General features: G+C 45.8%; 3 protein-coding genes across 3 annotated transcripts in view; 2 read left to right on the forward strand and 1 right to left on the reverse strand.

The window, feature by feature from the left end:
• Positions 1–237: 237 nt before the first annotated feature.
• Positions 238–5,140, reverse strand: LOC149287245 (putative tRNA(His) guanylyltransferase). Its single transcript, XM_089493081.1, has 6 exons — positions 5,037–5,140; positions 2,888–3,064; positions 1,928–2,097; positions 1,454–1,542; positions 761–868; positions 238–399 (listed from the first exon to the last, which is right to left on the reverse strand). The coding sequence occupies exons 1-6, from the start codon at positions 5,138–5,140 to the stop codon at positions 238–240; spliced, it is 810 nt and encodes a 269-aa protein (XP_089349207.1).
• A 983-nt stretch (positions 5,141–6,123) lies between these two features.
• Positions 6,124–9,251, forward strand: LOC149287246 (transcription factor SOX-30-like). The gene is made up of 5 exons (XM_089492987.1): positions 6,124–6,301; positions 6,816–7,055; positions 7,144–7,302; positions 8,041–8,347; positions 8,882–9,251. Exons 1-5 carry the CDS (start codon positions 6,124–6,126, stop codon positions 9,249–9,251), a joined length of 1,254 nt encoding a protein of 417 aa, XP_089349113.1.
• A 1,099-nt stretch (positions 9,252–10,350) lies between these two features.
• The window catches only part of LOC149287247 (disintegrin and metalloproteinase domain-containing protein 19-like), a 16,194-nt gene continuing 15,692 nt past the window's right edge, over positions 10,351–10,852 (forward strand). The window contains exon 1 of the mRNA XM_089492988.1: positions 10,351–10,444. Coding sequence (XP_089349114.1) covers positions 10,351–10,444 — 94 coding nt within the window. The remainder of the gene's footprint in view (positions 10,445–10,852) is intronic.

Genomic DNA, 10,852 nt, shown 5'->3' on the forward strand with positions numbered 1-10,852 from the left:
TTCTAAAGTCTATAAAGAAAATAACCAAATCCAAAACATTGTCAAATAACCCTTTATTCTGAAACACAGGTCCATATAACTTACATTATTAAAAGATGCGCATATCAAAAGGTCAGACAGGGCCCTCATAGGTCTACTTCTGGAGGGAGCCTGGTGTTTGGTCTCCATTGGTAAATTAATACTAACAGTGTCTCTGCCCATGGAAGCCACTGGTAAAACCAAAGAGCGTAGACATGGTCAGCTGTCATCCGAGAGGATCGCAGGGTGCTCTTCCCAGAACTGGTCTCCTATGATATCACAGTGCAATACTTCTGTTTTGGTCCGACAGCGGGACACCTCCACCTCCTTTTCCTCCGTTTCATTGGGCAACTTGATTCTTTTCTTGCTGACTTCGTTCACCTACGAAAGAGGTTTCTATTTAGATCCAACGATATATCACAGATCAGTGGCACAAAACACTCAACAAAATTATCTGATCCTGGTCTGGAAACTCAGTCCTTGAGAAAATATAAATAAAATCCAGGTGGTCCTCAACAAATAGTGGGTTACCCCAAAACTCACCGGCCACTTTATTAGGTACACCTGTTCAATTACTTGTTAACAGAAATAGCTAATCAGCCAATCACATGGCAGCAACTCTCTGCACACCTTCCGATTTCCCTCAAAAGCATACAGACCCCAATTGATTTGCAAGCGGATGAAACATTTCCTTTCTTTTGATACATTATGTTTCTAGAGGACCCAGGGACAATATAATTACCTTCTTCCATAAGAGCAGAGATCCTTTCCTGTACATCAGCGGCTCGTTATTATAATTGATGTTGAACTCAGAAAACAGTATCTCATTCTTGTCAGCCGCGAGAGTTCCCTACGATCAGATTACAACAAAATTACATTTGTTTTTCTGTACAATGTCCAATTTACACATTCCCCAGGAAATTGGTAGAATTCAATAACGTAATTGGGGTGTAAGGTTTTGGGGATCTTTCCGTTATCTGGTTATCATCAAGATACCAATGCGATGGAGGTCGAGTCTCTCCATAATGTGCTCACCACTTCAGCTACTAAGTTTATTCTTTTCTCCCTTACCATGTTTAAAAAGATCTGAACTGACCCTTAAAACCATGAACCCCAGTGATATAAATGGCAGTGAAAAGACCCCTTTTGTTCATTTTAAAGTATTTTACTATTTTTATACTGGAACAACCCCTGTAGTCAGCTTTTCTGAATTTATATTCATGGTTTGTCTATATTTTTACTTTTTCAGCATGAGTTACAAACTAAAATTCCTTGAGCTCCACCTTGTGACATTGTTCCTTTTGTTAGAAACGTTACAGAATTATTCACTTATATTTTTTTATTTTTAATCACACGTAAGTTGTCAATGGAGCTCCAACTTGACCATTCAAGATGGCCCATGGGAATACACGGAAAGACGAGCCACACAACGTACCCGCAGCCGATCCTGTGCCTGTGCTGGGGTTAATCCTCCTTTCTGTACCAAGGACCAGAACACCGTATTGTACATATTGTTCACGTGACCTGGAGACAAGCAGAATCAGGGAAGAGAATCAGATGCAAGAAAATCTTTCTACAAACACTTTGTGAAATTCACAGCATCCACAAAAGTGGAAAAATGTTGATTGGAAGGGTAATTTATATTTCAATCAAACGACGAGTTTACGTATTGAACTAATAGATGAGAAGTTCCATCTCGTCAATGTAAGTATACGTTACAAAGGGCCGACCCCGGGAGTTTCTTTTGCGAGAAGGACCGGTTTACGTAAGAATAGTTTAAACGAGGGAGATGATCATCTACAGAAGTACGAGTAGAGAAGCCGAGACCGCTCTAGAAGCAATCGGTATGGGAAGGGATTGGGATGTCTGCATGAGGTTTACAAAGATGAACGTTCGCCACGTCGCTTACAATCAGCCTGCCTCCAGCTGAGATAGTCCTTGAGGTTTTGCTCGGTGGGATACAGCACGACCCTCCCGTCGAATCCCGGCGGGTACTGGATAGGCTGATCCGGGAAGAACTCTTTCCAGTAGAAAACGTAGCTGGCTGCAAACTGCGAAACCACGTGTGTCATGAACTTGCTTACAAATAGAGAAGGAGAAGGAGGAAAAAAAAAAAAAAAAGGATGGCAAAACGCTGACATAACCGGACTGGGCATCTTACTGCTTACATATAACTATTCAGCATAAATACAGGACGTGAGGAGCTGATATATTAAATTCCAAAATAAATGGGTTTTGTTGTTATGCAAGATCAGCATCTAATGAATTTCTTAATTGACCTGATGTATACGTGATCCAGATACGCTACTGTTCAAAAGTTTGGGGTCACTTAAGAGTTTCTGAAAGAAAATACAAATGTTGCCCATTAAAATAACATGAAATGGATCAGAAATCCAGCGCAGACGGGGTTAATATTGTAAACGACTATTGTGGCTGGAAATGAATGATTTTTTATTGAATATCTTTATAGGCGTACAGAGGCCCTTTATCACTCCCATCACTCCTGTGTTCCAATGGACCTTTATCACTCCTGTGTTCCAATGGCCCTTTATCACTCCCATCACTCCTGTGTTCCAATGGCCCTTTATCACTCCCATCACTCCTGTGTTCCAATGGCACGTTCGCTAACCCAAGTTTAAAGGCTAATTGATGATTAGAAAACCCATCTGCAATTCTGTAACAGCCAGAAATGTCCTTGTTTTCCATGAAAACAGCTAAGTGACCCCAAAGCGTATGTTTTCCTTATAAAGTTTAGTTTGTTTGAAATAGCGGCTTGCGGTCTAAATATTGGGCTTTATAACGGGTTTTTATGATACCAGCTAACTACCACAGCTGAATGTCCAGCTGCGAGCCATCACCAACAACCAACCTTGCTCTGCGCTTGTACCAGTTGGACTTCTTATGGAAGACGAAGCTGTACTCGTCACTCTGCCCGTACGCCAGGCAGATATTATCCAGTTCATTCATCACGTTCTGGGCACAGCGGTTCATAAGCTGAAGAGCGCGGACATCGTTGGGTTTGGTGAAGTTGTGATTCTCGGCAAACCTGTTTGAAACAACAAACATCTATAAAACTTTTTACAAAAATGTGTACAGTTCAGATAATGCAATTCGTTTGGTAATAAATAAAGTACTAATAACTCGAAATAAATAACGCGTTTAATGTATAAAACGGATTTAGAGAAGTTCTGCCAATTCACCACAAGGAGGCGCTAACAGGTAACCAGATGCTCAGGAAACATCCTAAAACTTACACCGCGTCTATTCACCAAAAACACAGTTATATGTTAACTTTTGTACCTCTCTACAGACTATGAAGGGCCCTCTGCTTCAGGAAAAGCTTGTCTGGCCCTGTATAATGCTTAGTTAAATCAGTGAGATTCCTCTGGTCTCCTTATCCATTGAATTATACAGTATACAGGGCCAGCTCAGCCCTTTTCGTTGGCCAGTCCCGGCTCTCCATAGCGAACAGAGGGAGTTAAAAAAAACTCGCCATTTAGTGAATAAACCCAAATGAGTGCTAACGCTAGCCTTGGTTCATTGTTATTATTTAATATACAGATTTGCACATATTGTTAGAATTTAGAAACATTTTAAATACGGTGAATGCAAAAAAGTATTATTTTAACCCTCAGCTTAACTTACAACTACCCATGTTGTGGCCGAAGCCCACCAAGAGGTACACAGCAGCCCCTTAATAAAGAGGGTTAGCCGACACATTGTAACAGGTAATCGGACCGTTTTTACCGATCATTTCAATAATTGCTGTGGACGCCATAACAATTGATATTTGTTGAAAGCTACTGGTAGTCGGGGGTAACCAAGTCACGTGATACATACATGTATGTAAAAGGATGAAAGAGTTTTTGGCCACACTGTAGCTTCATCGTATATTTTTCTTTCATTCAGTTAACTTTGCTTGAGTTCATGAAAAAATACATAGAACTGAAGAAAGTTTAGATTTTGCCGTAATCGGCCCATCACGCTGTATAAACCATACCCGCCGCTCTTTAAATCACACCAGTTTTGAATGACATTATTAGAACTGTTAAGGGGCTCATTATTATTAATATTATTATTATTATTGAATGGAAGCCGGCAGGCAGGGCTAGCGACGACATGAGGGGACTGCACAGTGGCAGCGTGACCACCATTCAGGGACATACTATGAAGTATGTGTATATATGCGTTAGACATGCATTTTTAACTACATAATATGTGCTTATATTCTCACCACCTACCCTCTCCTCACCACCACCTACCCCCTCCTCACCCCCACCTACCCCTTCCTCACCCCCCCTTCTCACCACCACCTACCCCCTCCTCTCCTCCTCCCCTTCACCTACCCTCTCCCTTCTCACCACCACCTACCCTCTCCTCACCCCCCCTTCTCACCACCACCTACCCTCTCCTCACCACCACCTACCCTCTCCTCACCCCCCCTTCTCACCACCACCTACCCTCTCCTCACCCCCCCTTCTCACCACCACCTACCCTCTCCTCACCCCCCCTTCTCACCACCACCTACCCTCTCCTCACCCCCCTTCTCACCACCACCTACCCTCTCCTCACCCCCCTTCTCACCACCACCTACCCTCTCCTCACCCCCCTTCTCACCACCACCTACCCTCTCCTCACCCCCCTTCTCACCACCACCTACCCTCTCCTCACCCCCCTTCTCTCCTCCTACCCTCTCCTCACCCCCCCTTCTCACCACCACCTACCCTCTCCTCACCCCCCCTTCTCACCACCACCTACCCTCTCCTCACCCCCCTTCTCTCCTCCTACCCTTTCCTTACCCCCCTTCTCGCCTCCTACCCTCTCCTCACCCCCTACCCTCTCCTCACCCCCCTTCTCACCTCCTACCCTCTCTTAACCCCCCTTCTCACCTTCTACCCTCTCCTCACCCCCCCTTTCTCACCACCTACCCTCTTCCTCTGGTTTGGGGGGTGGCAGGGAAATAAAGTCCCATTACGGGCAGTAATTGATGTACTATCAGCACGTGCATATCGTGTCACCTGTGGAAGTTTCTCCCGTCCACCCTGACCACCACCCAGCAGTTCTTCAGACATGTGTCCTGCACCTCGAACTCCCTCACGTACTCGAACTTGCTCTTGGCCATTGTTCCGCAGCCTGTTATGCTCCGGTACCCACCGAGAGCCCACTTTACAAGCGGGTGCTTGCCAAGCAATACCGCAATACGCATTACCGGAAGTAAATGTCGCCCTAGCCGTCCGGCCCCATCTCTATGGTCTATCACCACGGTAACAGAAAAGTGTGCTACATGAACCCGTTCACTGCCTGTCTGTGCATACAGGGAATTAACCTCTTCACTCCCAGTCAGATTAACCCTTTACCACTTGAAACATAATAAAATCCAGTTTTAAATGTCGATTGTATGAAACACATGAGCATGAATCATCAATATATAATCTTTATTTTACGTGCATTATACCCATTTACACCGCGCTGAGCCAGGCCCTGCACATACTGTGTCCCCCAGGTACTGATCCCTGACGTCCGGATGTACAGGGAACCCGAGCAGCCGCACGATTCTAACTGACAGACCGTTTGTTGGCATCTTCTCGCCTCCGTTTCCATGGTTACCCACCGCAGCAGCATTCGCCATTTTACAGCCGTAGCACCTCGCGGAGCTCCTTGGTTGGCTGATCTATGAGAGGGGCGTGGTTTGGCAGGGGCGTGTGTCTAAAGATTTGAATTAGGGTTTGATTGTAAGAACCTTATTGGCTGAAGATAACAAAAGCGGACCCATGGAGGGAGTGTCCTATGAAAGCGGGGGCGGGAAAAAACAAGAGGCGGGGCTACGCTGTAACAGTTTGGAGAGTCAAGACCAGGCCACTGTTCGCTAGTTATGGCAGTTTAACTGACAAGATGGCATCTAGAGATGTCAGTAGAGGGCCCAAGCACAAAGGACCAAGGGAGATGGGCAACCAGGCTTTATCTCCTAATGATATGGAGATGTTTGCCATGGGTGACGGGGGAGATCCCCCCGTCCATAAAAATAATAATAGTCGGCCACACCAGAGCTCCCAAATGTTTTCATCCCAAGACAGGAACGTAGGGTCCAATGGCAAAGGCCCAACGATGCGTACAGCTCCAGGGGTATTAGGCCCGTTCCAGTATCGGGATATACCCCCTGAGGTGATAAGACTCACCAACCATTCCTTGACCCCTTTCCCAATAAAACTCCAGTCTTTGATGGATCCATCAGCGAACGCGCAGATCCAAAAGGGTCCTCTCACTATCCCACCATCAGAGGCAGGTACGTCGAGCCGCTAGCGGAACGGAAGCCATCTGCGTATTAAAAATACTCAGGTTTTCGTATTGAAAGGTTCCGAACGATTGTGTGATGATTGTGCATTAACTTATTGAATAACAAAGAGGGCGCAGCCTCAGAGCCCCCCCCCCCCGGGTTTGTTGAGACCCTCAGGTATTTCATCTCAATGTATTGAAGATCAACAGTAGGCCTACAAAGCAAGATGGAATCAAAGCGAGAAAAAGTCTAATAATTTTCACCAAAATACCCTTTTTTTATATCCACAATGTCACACGGTCCTCACTCAAGCCCTACACTTTGAAGAAGCCATTAGCTTGTGAGTCGCTCTTAATACCCAACGTTTCAAGTAGAGTTGAAACCTTTAATTGAACGAAAAATGTGTACTTTAATATGCATTCCTCACCGGTGGGGCTCTATGAGACACTTGGATGCAAAAAAAAACCATGATGGGGGGCATTTTTACTAAAAAATTGCTTTAATACAGAGTATTTACTCCTAGGAATACCAGCGAGGCCATTGCGTAAGAGCAGAGGTGGTCGTATCAAGCGTCCCATGAATGCATTCATGGTGTGGGCAAGAATTCACCGCTCGGCTGTGGCAAAAGCCAATCCTTCGGCCACCAACGCAGAGATCAGCGTGCAGTTAGGCGTAGAATGGAACAAGTTGAGTGATGAAGAGAAGAAGCCGTATTATGATGAAGCACAAAAAATCAAAGAGGAACACAGAGAAGAATTCCCTGGTATCAAACATTCCGGGTCATATCTACTAAATACTGTGTTTTTAGAACGTGGTTTTCATGTAACTCCTGCTTTTTTGCCCCCCTGTAGGCTGGGTATACAAGCCATGCGCTGGGAAGAGGAAAAACTTCCCTTATGGCCTCTCGGAGGACAACTCCAGACATCTCTGCCAATCGATGTCTTTAAACCGCATGCCTGCTTACTCTCTGAGGTTGCCAGGCTACTCTGTGGTAGTTGACCAAACTACCGGTGAGTTGGCTGCCAGGTTTCCAGGTGGGATTCCATATTGTTGTACTATGTTGTGAGCTGGGAACGGTTGGAAGTTTATCCAGATCCAGGCTTGAACATTCATTTCTGTGTGGAGCGATTTACTAAGTGGGGAGAGAAAACCCAAATATCATTCTATAGAACCGAGCTTAATTATTATTTGTAAAAAAGGTGCTAATTTTAACGTCTTTGATCCCCGTCTATCTATAGTTTGATACAAGTAAGAGTTGTACGTTTAGCACTGTGAGGAAGGTCAATTGTCCAATGGTCCCACCAGTTTGCTGCTTCTTCAGTCCTCAGGTTTGAAGTCAACAGTAGAGAACCAGTGGTTCCAATCCCATGTATGAGGAACTCACTTGCATATCTTGTTTTTTCAAGGTGGAACAACCTCTTTCTTGGAGCTGCCAACACCCTTCCCAGAATTCCAGCCAAATACTGGAAATCATACACAGATACAAACACCAGTTGGTTCTTTGCCATCATCATTCTCTGTTTCTCACCCAGAAAGTCCTAGGGAGATACCAAAACCATCGCTGCTGGTGTCCATGCCATCATCATTACCCATTACACACTCAGAAGATTCCATACAGATACAAACACCATCATCACCGGTGCCCTCACCATCATCATTACCCATTACACACTCAGAAGATTCTACACAGATACGAACACCATCACCCTTTGCGTCTTTGTCTTCATCATCCCCCTTTTCACTCCCAGAAATGCCCCCAACTGCATCCTTACCCCCTAGTCCACAAATAAACAATTCAGATGGACCAGCTGCTTCAGTGCCTTCACGGAGAAATCCTGATGCCCCCAGCAACGAGAGCGAAGCGTCTTCCGCACCCTCTGTGCCCCATCTGAGAGAATATGGAAATCTGGCTTACTGCAGCAGACAGACACTACCACCTTCACACCTTCTTCTTGGTTATCCACACTTTGGACTTCCTGGTCTCTATGGACCTCCTGCACCGTACCTGTACCATCATCCATACTTTCTGCCTGGACCTCATCATCTAACATCCAGGTAACCCTTTCTCTCACTCTAAATGTAGCTCTTGTGTCCTCCAGTATTAGATTCCCTTTAGAATTGGTATCTTTAAGGAAACATCTGCCCTCAAATTCCATTCACTTGATAGGGCACAGCTCGGACTCCCCCACGTTTCTTAGACCCCAAAAGAGCTTCTCAGGGCCATCCCAGGGCCATTAATTCCAGCCGCTAGAAGCTCAGCTTCCTATTGGAGGAGGTCTGCAACATCAAACCCCTCTGCAGCCAATAGACTTTGGTATACTTTGGTGTTTTTGCATCATCCAAACATGGCTTTTGAAGGCACCAAACTTTATTTATTTTTTTAAAGCGACAGGGTCACCAGTTTTAAGTATTAAATCCTAAAATGCCAGCTTTTATGAAACATTCAGCTTAAAAAGCCAATATATAAGAAATGCAAAGCCAATAAATTAAAATAATCTTAAAAAAATATTCTTCTGAAGTCCATGTTCGGAGTGGTAAACGGGCGATTTCCATCGTTAATGGTCAGCACTTCTGTTATGTTCCTCACAGCGCCTGGCTGTACGGCAACCCTGCCTATCTCTACAGCGACTCTACTCACCCGCAAGAGACCTTCAGGTATCACCAGGCCCTGTGCCGGCCACAGGAACCCACGTTTTCTACTCGCCATCTGAACGTCTCTCCAACTGCATACGAAGAGCGTGGCCAAGGTGGAGACTCGTGGGACTCCAGTCACACCGCTGGTGGCTCCCAGCCTTACCAAGGGCCAGACGTCTACCTTCCAGTCGCAGAGCATTCAAATCCAGGAGAGGTACGGAGCGCTTTCACCGGCTCGCCCTCGGATCTCTCTCATATCCTGCTGGTCAACGTCACGGACAGCGGTGACGAGGAAGAACCCGCAGGTCAAGAAGATAGAGAGTAAATATCTAAAACGAGATCGAAACCCATCCGTTTGTTTTGTTTTACGGATATCTCCCTACTAAAAGGGTAATTTGCTATAATAAATGGCTATAATAAAGTATGTTTTTCGCCTCTTTCATATTTTTTCATTTTTAGGCATGATAGGAAGGCTCCTGGAACATTTCTGTACTCCTGGGGGGGGGGTAAACACGTTCGAGATACACCGTTGGTTATGGTAGCCATGTTTATGAAGTGTAATGCTGGTGGCTCTGTGATCATCAGTGGGAACATTTATTGGTTTCTATGGTAACTGCACCACATTTACAACTGTTCTTTATATATATATATATGACCCACCCAATCCACAAGTCTAATTACTACGGCCAAGTGGTAATCGCGTAAAAAAGTTCCTCACTTAATATTCTAACAACCCTCCATTACGGACCCCCCCACAGTCACCCCACATATCACATGGCGGCCCCCAGGTCTGCAGATAATTGTGCCCAAGTATGTGACTCATAATGAATAAACACATTACAGGGCTTGGCCATAAACATATTTGTAGTTTCCAGCTACCCTGCAGGGCGTGAGTGCGCTTGGTAGTTCATACAAGATTACTCATCTTGGGTAACATTTAATGAATGAAGGTGATAGGAGTTGTAGTCTCCACCACAGGGTCCTTTGTGCACTCGAATTACATTATTATTATTATTATCATTTATTTATTTATATAGCGCCAACAATCATCCTAGACAGTTCCAAGTTGAGGATGATAGGGATAGTAGTCCCCAGTTGCCGTGCTAGGTATCATTCTAACCACCATCCCAGCAACCATTTCCCGGTTGAGGATGATAGGAGTAGAATCCTCCAGCCTTCTTACTGGAAGTCACTCCCACTGGCTCATCTGTGTACTCTCCCTCCCATCATCCCAGCCACCCTTTGTAGCATGAGGATGCTAGGAGTAGTAGTCCTGTCCCCTGGGTGGTAGGAGGATCCCGGGTTGTGCAGGGCGGTGCCGGCGTGAGGCTTTGTGTGGACCGATCGAGCGGGGGGCCCCCTGACAGCATGCCTGGCCCCTGACAGGAGCGGGCGGACTGGGCAGGCAGCTGGGGGTCCCGCGGATGGCAGGGGCTGCGGGGCTCGGGGGAACTCGCGGCGTCTGGGTGAGGGTGGCCGTCGTGATGCTGCTGACACCTGCGGTGCTCAACGGGCCAGGCAAGTGCGAGACTCCGGGGCGACCGGCTTCTTCCATCTACATACATGTAACCCGTGCAGCATCTACATACATGTAACCCGTGCAGCATCTACATACATGTAACCCGTGCGGCATCTACATACATGTAACCCGTGCAGCATCTACATACATGTAACCCGTGCAGCATCTACATACATGTAACCCGTGCGGCATCTACATACATGTAACCCGTGCAGCATCTACATACATGTAACCCGTGCGGCATCTACATACATGTAACCCGTGCAGCATCTACATACATGTAACCCGTGCAGCATCTACATACATGTAACCCGTGCACTGCATGCAATACGGGCATCTGAACAAGTACACAAGCCGTGTATATTCGGTATCTTTCATTATAGGCATGTGTGTGTTTATATATATGA

Source organism: Sceloporus occidentalis, unplaced genomic scaffold, assembly GCF_023333645.1.
Source record: "Sceloporus occidentalis isolate IW3139 unplaced genomic scaffold, rSceOcc1.0.p SCAF_62, whole genome shotgun sequence".
In the NCBI taxonomy this organism is placed as follows: domain Eukaryota; kingdom Metazoa; phylum Chordata; class Lepidosauria; order Squamata; family Phrynosomatidae; genus Sceloporus; species Sceloporus occidentalis.

What these genes read in the sequence shown, in the direction of transcription:
- LOC149287245 (XM_089493081.1), bottom strand. Translation starts at nt 5,140, where the DNA reads ATGGCCAAGAGCAAGTTCGAGTACGTGAGGGAGTTCGAGGTGCAGGAC. An exon ending in TGGTACAAGCGCAGAGCAAG is followed by an intron (nt 2,098 to 2,887) that starts GTTGGTTGTTGG and finishes TCTATTTGTAAG; the next exon opens with CAAGTTCATGACACACGTGG. An exon ending in CTCTGCTCTTATGGAAGAAG is followed by an intron (nt 400 to 760) that starts GTAATTATATTG and finishes CCTCTTTCGTAG; the next exon opens with GTGAACGAAGTCAGCAAGAA.
- LOC149287246 (XM_089492987.1), top strand. Translation starts at nt 6,124, where the DNA reads ATGCGTACAGCTCCAGGGGTATTAGGCCCGTTCCAGTATCGGGATATA. An exon ending in TATCCCACCATCAGAGGCAG is followed by an intron (nt 6,302 to 6,815) that starts GTACGTCGAGCC and finishes ATTTACTCCTAG; the next exon opens with GAATACCAGCGAGGCCATTG. An exon ending in CCTCATCATCTAACATCCAG is followed by an intron (nt 8,348 to 8,881) that starts GTAACCCTTTCT and finishes TGTTCCTCACAG; the next exon opens with CGCCTGGCTGTACGGCAACC.